The 9,147-nt window shown below is 43.1% G+C and overlaps 2 protein-coding genes across 4 annotated transcripts; one reads left to right on the forward strand and one right to left on the reverse strand.

Annotated features, from left to right (window-relative positions):
* Positions 1–1,725: 1,725 nt before the first annotated feature.
* Positions 1,726–4,026, forward strand: LOC123395203. 2 transcript variants are annotated; one of them, XM_045090149.1, is made up of 3 exons: positions 1,726–1,986; positions 3,325–3,417; positions 3,508–4,026. In XM_045090149.1, the coding sequence occupies exons 2-3, from the start codon at positions 3,358–3,360 to the stop codon at positions 3,919–3,921; spliced, it is 474 nt and encodes a 157-aa protein (XP_044946084.1). In that variant the 5' UTR covers positions 1,726–1,986; positions 3,325–3,357; the 3' UTR covers positions 3,922–4,026. The 2 variants fall into 2 exon arrangements, with proteins under 2 accessions (XP_044946084.1, XP_044946083.1); XM_045090148.1 differs by having other exon boundaries at positions 1,729–1,976.
* LOC123395202 (PXMP2/4 family protein 3-like) lies at positions 3,745–7,784 on the reverse strand. Of its 2 annotated transcripts, none has more exons than XM_045090147.1 (4): positions 7,345–7,784; positions 6,474–6,702; positions 4,779–4,903; positions 3,745–3,831 (listed from the first exon to the last, which is right to left on the reverse strand). In XM_045090147.1, exons 1-4 carry the CDS (start codon positions 7,660–7,662, stop codon positions 3,796–3,798), a joined length of 708 nt encoding a protein of 235 aa, XP_044946082.1. In that variant the 5' UTR covers positions 7,663–7,784; the 3' UTR covers positions 3,745–3,795. The 2 variants fall into 2 exon arrangements, with proteins under 2 accessions (XP_044946082.1, XP_044946081.1); XM_045090146.1 differs by lacking the exon at positions 3,745–3,831 and adding an exon at positions 4,082–4,682 and having other exon boundaries at positions 7,345–7,778.
* Between the last annotated feature and the right edge of the window lie 1,363 nt (positions 7,785–9,147).

The following is a 9,147-nucleotide window of genomic DNA, read 5'->3' on the forward strand; positions in this document are numbered from 1 at the left end:
GTGCAACCCAGATGCCAGGAACATTGGCATCACGTAAAGAGGTCAGATTTGAAATTATTTTCAAACGGAGGTCAAAACTGTATTCTCTTTGTCCAAAAGGTTAAAACACAAAAAATTGCCTCCATGTACCGCCCCTCCTCCTTGGCCGTGGCGGCGGCACCCACCACGAGCACAGGCAAACCGTGCTTGCTACTCCTTCGGTTCTTAAATATAAACTTTTTTTATGATTTCACTAGGGATCTACATACGAAGTAAAATAAGTGAATCTACAATCTAAAATATGTTTATATACAACCGTATATGGTTTACTAGTGAAACGTCTAGAAAGATTTATATGCATGAACGGAGGGAGTACATCGGTAGGGTGAGCGGGAGGAGTAGTGGAGGTCTGTTGGGAGAAAATCGCCAATCCATAAAAAACAGATCGGGAGGTCTCTTTTCCTTCGCCATCCTCAAATGTCTATCTGAAATAAAGTGCTAACAACTACTCCATTTGTTTCATAATATAAAAGCGTTTTTGACACTGATGTTTTTTAAAAAACGTTCTTATATTATGAGACAAAGGGAGTAAAACAAAGATGACTGGGATTTTGATCTCCAACAAATGCAGGCAAAGAAGATTGTGGGCATAAGCACCCAATCACCTCACTCAAACAAAATCATGCATCTACTAACCCAGAGGACAAGTCTAACAAATCCAGCTAATCCTCTGGGGGAGGTGACGGGGACATGCATCGGGTGGCAATTAGATGGACAGCGACAGGGCTGACACCATGTGTGTTGAACTAATCATGCAGCTCTTGGATCTTCAGGCCCTGACTTGTCAAAATCCTTGGAATGGGAGTGAACAGTTTGCTTGCGTTGCAGGCCTCACATATCCTTCCTGAGGGGGACCGGGACCAATACATGTTATTGTTACCAACCACTCCCACATAACTCGCTATCCAATCACACTGCCCAATCTTGAGCAGCATATGAGCCAACACAAGATCCACACTTGAATTCTGAATCTCGTCAGGATTCATTGTTGGATCTGTAGGAAAAAAGATCCTGCCTTGCGGTTAATAAGTCTTCGCTTGCCCCTTTGGCAGTAAGAAAGTAACCAACCCTGTAAAAATGATGGGTTTTCTACTGCTTATTACTGTATTTCCTTCTGTTGTGGCACTGGCAATCAGTTGGGGACCTTTTTATACTCCTTTTCTTTTCATGTGATGCTAGGGCATATGTTCCGACTTTGCACGACAGTAATGAAAGATTATATCTATGAGCTGTGACAAGTGGCGATGATAATCTTAATCCAGTGCACATGAGAGTATGTGAGATCTAAAACATGACATGCCTAGCTGTCTGTTCACTGAACCCTATGATGTAGTGATCCACACACAAAAAAAAAACATTCTAATACACCAACAAAAGCTCCACAACCCCACTGAGAACACACCAGCAATCAAATAAACTTGAGACTAAAGAAACCCACACTTGTCGTAACATGAACAAGATCCGTCGTGCCATAAACATATCGATTCGTGCAATTCGACAACGGAAATCTTGCACGATGTAGCGTGGGAGGGGGCCGCACGTCGGATTATTGGTGCTGTAGATGAGAATATTAATAGCTGGGGCTTGTTATCTTGGTCCTATCCTTTTCTTGGCACTACCTACATAGGAGCATCTTTGGCTCCTTTATCATGCATGAACTCCATTGGCCTAACCGACTTGGGTTTGTTTGGCATGGCCACAAGGCCCCACCATGACAGTAGAACTAATGACAGGAGAGAATCTTAAATCCCCTCCCTCCCCTCCCTGCCTCACCAGATTTGATACATGCCAACCTGTTGCTTCTTAACAGAACCAAAAAGGTTTGGACCTTGGCCTAGAAGTAGCTAGCAAGAGAGATCTTCTTGGGGGAGAAAAGAGAGAGAGTGCCTTACCTTGTTCACAAGAGAAGAATTCAGAAACAGGACTCCTTGGCAGAGGTGAGCAAAGGTCTCTTGGTACTTCCTCCCTCTTTTCTTAGCTTGTTCATCCCCTATGGTTCTTGTATTGGAAGTTATGCAATTCAGCTAGCTTTCATGGGACATGATAATAATATCTTTAAAGTTTGCGAACCACGGTCCTTTGATTGGTCCTTCATTCTTTCTCTTCTTCATTTTTTGTAATTCCATGAGCAAAGGAAGGTGCTGATGCTCAGCCTTGAGAAAGTGCAATGGCATGTTTATGTTTGCCTTCCTCCTGTCGTTTTAGGGCGCTCTGATCTTTTCAGAGCTGACATCTGTGTTGAAACTGTTTACTAGTTTCTCTCGGGAAGCATAACGGCATGCAAGCACGTAGAGAAAGGAATGGAGATGCAGAATTATCTCACATCTTCTATAATTCTACCTCAAAGAATCAAATGGTACTACAGTTTAGAGCTGGTAGGTTTCTATTTGGGCAGGGATGGGTGTGAGAATTTCTGTCGATGTTCAATCGCCATGTTAAACTGAAATGAAAGGCTAATGGAGTTTGGGTTACTTTGCAAGGCACAGATAGGAAATCCTAAATAGTTTTGTAAATCAAGTATATTAGGAGCCAAAATTAGAATTGTGCAGGCATACCAACTTTAAGATCATCAGACCTAAAAATGCTCCTTACCACTGTTGCCTCCACGAACTCAAGATCTTAGCTGTCCTAATTGCCTGACCGACGTACACGGTTTATGTTACCTTCATATATATGATCTACACAGTTTCTGTTACCTTCATATATATGATATACGATACTCCCTCCGTTCACTTTTGTAAGACGTCTTAAATGTCTAAAACGTTTTACAAAAGTGAACAGAGGGAGTAGTATTCATGATATACGCCTTATTGCTCTAAAACTCTCAGCTAATTCACAAGGAAAATACCAAACTTTTATATAACATTTCTCGACAGAAAAAACAAGCTGGTCTCCCCCATGTTATTTCCCTGTAATAGACCAGTGCACATGGTCACAGATAAACTGATTAATGCGTTAGGTCACACACCACCATAGCATTTATTTATGCTTGCATAGGATACTCATTTACACAAGTATATAACTTATTAATTGGCAAAATGGCTAAGCTGGATACTCCTATCCTATGTGGAGAATAATAGAACTTGTACAGAGCTATAGAGAAGTACAATCATTCAGAAGCTACACATGAGAGTGTCCCCATCTCAAGGTAGGAGATAATTCACGACAAGCAGACACGTAACCAGCACATAAACAAAGCTCCAATTATTGCAATGCATATGCAGTGTCTTGCTATTGTTGGGAGAAAAACTTTTGGTGCTCATGTGTCAGGCTCTGATGAAACAGGTGAAGCTGATATTTCGTGTGGGTTGGTGAGAGATGGAGAAGAAACATATGAAGATGGCCATCCTGAGGCAAGAGCACATATTCAGACAACAGGTAAACCAATGTCTGGTTAGAAGTGGTGACATCTTCTATCTACTGTACATTAGTGGAAGTCTTGAACGGTCTGTTTTTCGTTGAAAGCAGGTTCACGAGCTGCATCGCGTATACGAGGTTCAGAAGCGACTGATGAAGGAGATGCAGGCTGTTAAGATGAGCCCAGCTCAGGCAAGAGAAGATACTCAAACAGAACAGATGCTGGATACAGATCGACCACAATGGTACGTCGACTCGGGCGAGAAGACCGCTCCTTTCATCGAGGACTTCAACCTGGAGCTGACACTGGCAACTGGGGGTGACACGAGGAAGCAAGAGATGACATCCAACTCTGAGTCTGGAGGAACAGTGACATCATCGACTTCTGCTGAATCAGAGTCAGGGCAGCAGCGATTCCCCGAGTCCAGTGTAAACCTGAGGTTTCAACATGAGAGCAAGAGGCATGATGATCAGCTCACGCAGTCTCCTTGGCTCTACCAATGTTTAAGTTTGAAGATGGCTTGATGGCTTAGCTACGGGTGGCTTGAGTGTCTACACAGAAGCATATGCATTATTATATGTACATCAGAAACTAATTCGTTGCAACCAGAGGAATGCCATCAATAGAAAGTCATCATTCACATCTACAAAAAAATACGACAAAAATATTTAAAAGAAACCAACGTCAAGAAAAAGTGAACGAACTGTGTAATCGTCTCCTTTCTGCATACAAGGGAGGGAGATGTACATAAGTATCTGCTAACAAAAGTTGCATTGTATGTAGAGATCTTCAAGCGTAAACCCTGCCTTGTCCACTTTATCTTAGGGTCAAGAACAATTTTACCTAACATCTGCATAACTGGGCACAGACAATTTGGTAAAAACTGCTTGTGTTTCGAAGTGCGATATGACAAACTTCAGAAAGATAGGAGAAATGCCTAGTGTCATTCTATCATCCATACAGAAATGCCTGGCCAAAACTGTAGGCAAACTAGAAAAGCCTGGTGGATACTACTCTACTGAAAATGAAATATGCCAAAAAGCAGTTTATCTCTGTTTTGGCCGTTGAACATTGAAAACTTAAATGAGCTAGTGGTGGTATTGACGGCCCCGTCATAGTTCCAAGTAATGCCCATGAAGACTTCCTTTCAGAAATAACTGGCAGAAACTCAGTCATTTGATTATGACTAAGAGCTCATGATCACCTCCATGCCTGGTTTCTTTAAGCCGGCCATGTATGTTAGATAGATGGTCCAAAGAAATGCGAAGGAATTGCTTACTAGCGGCTGAAAAATAAATCCTCAGTTCAGATTACTGTCAAGATCATATAGATCACTATTAGTTTACAGAGGGAGTAGAATATATCAGGGACTTAACATTACCTGCAAATGAACAGGGATAAACTTGAAAGTGATGAAGTCACAAAGAGGCCAGTAAATGAGCCCATTTTTTATGGTCGGAATTATATCCCGCTTTAATCTTGCAATGATCTCTGGTATTGTCTCACCTGGGAATCATATCAATCAACCAATTAGAGGACTCATGAGTGTCATTTCCAGAATGTACGCAAAAGGAAAGTTTTGTTTAAAGTTGGCAGGGAAGGTATACTGCATGTACGTTTATCTGAACATAGCTTCTCACATCATCGTCTACAGTACACAGTGGGCATAAATGTTTACTACACGCAAACCTTATTATGAAATTGGTGTTATTGTGGTCCGTGATCCATAGGTCATAAACTTTATCATGGCTCGCTTCAAACTGTTATATAATATTTAAAGCCAGCACTTAGTAAGGACATTTGTACCAGATATATAGAAGGGTCTTAGAAACCAGTAAAAGCGTAAAGTTATGATCATTTTGTGTGCGTGCATGTATAGTTGGGATGTCGGCAGAAATTAGAAATACTGCACCTCGACATATAAACATCAGACTGTTAGTGAAGTAATTTACCAAGCAAAACAATCACCAGCCTTTGGGTTTTTACGTGTTTCCTATGTTGTCCATCAGTCATACTAAGTTTGCATGGATAAAGACCAAGATAATAGATAGGCACGACTGCAAGGACAGACAGCAGTCTAGTAGCATGACTACACAGCTGGAAGGCACAGAACAACAAATTCTGGCATTATTATTTTATGAAATATAAACAAGGAGAATTAAAATTGAATGGCCTATCTTGTATTATTGTCTTTTTGTATCGAAATATCCATTGCCAAATTTGTCTCCAAAGAGCATCTTTTTTGACCAAACAAACAAGCAAACTTAACAAAAATAATCAAATTCCCAGCTCTAACAATCCTTAAAGACACCGTTTCAGGAGAAAACTGCACAGCTGGTATACAAATATTTTCATGTTCTGCAGAATATGAGGTGCCATGTATGGTCTGAAAATTGGCCAATGGCCATTTACTACTTTCACTTCCACCTTCAGGCCTACTAACTCATTGAGTATAATTTGCGCCCAGAAACCTCATTTTAGAACCAAGCAGGAGGTTTCAACTCTGGCGGACTTAAAAGTACAAATGGTAAATGCATGAAGGAGATTAGGGATTCAACAATAGGAAAAATGAAACATGCAATTAGGAATTGTGGACCATTTTTGTAATAAGATTACTAGATACATGCATATACACAATTATGGACCATTCAAGTTTCTAACATCCTTTTCGTTTTTATTCCTTTGGAGAGAACGAATCTTTAGAATCCCAGGAGCTACTGAACTTTAATCCCACGTGTTTACCTTTTCTACTACAATATGCTAAACACAAATAAAAAAATATAACAAAAGACATCAGCTTAATTGTGTATGGTGTGTAATTGTGTGCTCAGATATTTGTTTGTATATTAACAATGCCGAAATAGAGTAATGACATGCATATAAAGCAGCACAGTTGGAGTTGATAGGTCAATATTATAAAGATGGGGTCACAGAATCAAGTCCCAAGAGAAGTAAAAACAAAATCAAGTAAAGAAGATGGGGAAAAAACAGAAAGTGCATTAACGACAAAACAGAAGTACATACTACATTTAAAACTATCTAAATATTTCTACAGAGAATCATATCAGTATGATACCTTGTAATCCTGCATTATACGAGAAGAAAATACAATTAATAATTGGGCCATAAACTGCTTGTCCTAGAAACATCTTCTTGAAGGTGCTCACTACATCCCTTTTGGGGACTACTTTTGAGATAAAGTTGAACCAATAGTGCAGTGAAGGTCCTGAGAACAGCATCCCATAACTAGCCATGCGCAGAGTCCTAATTAGATCAAGTGACTCCTCGGGAGGAAGTGTGATCATCTGAAGAGGCAACGACAAAACAGAAGAAAATATATAAGAAGCAATATCCCTCCTAAGGAAACAGTAAACAGCAGTCAAAAGCAACTTAGTTCCTGACGTGAACTGGCTCGCCGGTAAATGCAATCAATTACAAGAGTTCATACTGCAAAGTAGTGCTCCTGACAGTGAAGAAACCAAAGGATAAAGTCCACATGCTGGCGGTAGCATCTTAAGTCAAAAATTCCTACGCTCAAATGCACTACATTTCGAGTTTCTACGAGGATTGCCATCTCCATTACTTCAGAGGTTTAGAATTTGGATCAACTTCAAACGACATTTTGATTGCCATTTCCAGAAATTCGCTACCCTAAAGTGTACTCCCTATAGTACTAGAGCAGCGACACTTATTTTGGGACGGAGGGAGTAGTATCTTATGAACTTATGCTGATAATAATATAGCGCCATTTCTAGAAAATTGATCTTTTGCTAATCCAGGGGTTCTGCGACCCGAACAGAACAACGACATAATTTCTCACGACCATAATTACATGTACGAAATAAGAACATAAGATAAGAGAACAAATTTACGAAATACGAACATAATTACAGTGTTTCCTCGAGGAAATGCAAGTTTGGAGATAACGCGATAGAACAGAATGTCACCTGGGAGGTGAGGTCAGCAACGGTGTAAATTGCAGCAGCCGTGATGCTCTTGGTCAGCAGCGGCCGCGCCTCGATCGAGCCGAGGTACCACGTGACTACCCCGGACCCGATCGATCCGCTCCTCCTGGTAGGGGCAGCGGTGAAGCGCGTGGACGCCGCATGGGAAGAAGGCGGCGGCCGAGGTGGGGGCGGGAGTGGTGCAGAAGAGGGCTTGGTGGAGTGGAGGTGGGAGCGGACGTGGGACCAGGGTGTGCTGAAGGTTCGGCGGATCGGTAGGAGGACACGGCTGCCAGCGTGGAGAGCTCCGGCGGTGACCATGGCGACGGCGGCGGCGGCGGGTCTGCGTTTTCTGTGGCAAGTCCAGTGCTTGCAGGGTTTAGAGGGTCCGGGACTTGTCAGAGAAGAAAGAAAGAGGGGAAAGCGGCCGGGGTCCACGCCGCAGTGTCGTGTGCCCTAAAATATTTGGGGGACTGCCGAAGTGTGTTATAAGCCGGTTACCTCGTGGCTGTTGGATCTATGCATGGACAGCCGTCCGATCTATCTCCTGTCACGTCTTGTTTATCCCTTTTTATTTATTAATTTCCACAACAACAATTCTATTATTATAAAAACAACTGCTTTGTTTCCGACAACCTGCGCCCAGTGCAGCGCCGCCCCCAACCACCCCAAAATCAGTCGTCGCTGGCGTAGGGGACCTTTATGGCGCACCACATCGCCCTCGAGATGGTGGGATCGAATGCCAATCTAGCTCACCGAAGACCCCTGCTTGGAGAACGAACGCGACCATCTTTCTCAGCTCCAAGCATCATCGAGGGGCTTCCAACGCGAGCTGGATCTTCGTCTTGGTTCACAAATTCACCACAACCCGCGCAGCCCTGCGCTCGACGCGCACACAACGAGCGTGAGCCATGGGATTGGTGAAGCTGGAGAGAAACCGAAGCGGAAAAGCGGATGCGCACCCCTACCTAGAGTGTCAAATGTCAGAATCGGGGCTCCGCAGACCTAAGGAAAGGTTCGGGATGCGCTCGCTCTCCCACCCTGTTCTGCCTCTCAACCTTACGGCGACTCTACGGTGGCACGAGCTACGACGTCGAGCTAGGACGCGCGTGTCACGCCCAAGATGCGACCCTATCCTTAATTTGGCACGAGGGCCTCGTCAGGGATAGAAGCGCATCTCGTCGTGTCGCAAGAATGGATATCGTTAAAAGTACATGTACTGAAAAGAAGAGATATATAAAGAGTTGGCTTACACTTGCCACAAGCTACATCAGAGTCACATCAGTACACTACATAATCATCAAGAGTAAGAGCAGGGTCCGACTACGGACGAAAACAAACGACAAAAGAAGAACGACGTCCATCCTTGCTATCCCAGGCTGCCGGCCTGGAACCCATCCTAGATCGATGAAGAAGAAAAGAAGAAGCAACTCCAAATGATCAATCAACGCGCTCGCGTCAAGTAACCTTAACCTGTACCTGCATGTCACGCCCAAGATGCGACCCTATCCTCAATTTGGCACGGGGGCCTCGTCAGGGATAGAAGCGCATCTCGTCGTGTCGCAAGAATGGATATCGTTACAAGTACATGTACTGAAAAGGAGAGATATATGAAGAGTTGGCTTACACTCGCCACAAGCTACATCAGAGTCACATCAGTACATTACATAATCATCAAGAATAAGAGCAGGGTCCGACTACGGGCGAAAATAAACGACAAAAGAAGAACGACGTCCATCCTTGCTATCCCAGGCTGTCGGCCTGGAACCCATCCTAGATCGATGGAGAAGAAGAAGAAGAGGCAAC

The sequence above is a fragment of the Hordeum vulgare genome, chromosome 5H (genome assembly GCF_904849725.1).
Source record: "Hordeum vulgare subsp. vulgare chromosome 5H, MorexV3_pseudomolecules_assembly, whole genome shotgun sequence".
Taxonomy (NCBI): Eukaryota; Viridiplantae; Streptophyta; class Magnoliopsida; order Poales; family Poaceae; genus Hordeum; species Hordeum vulgare.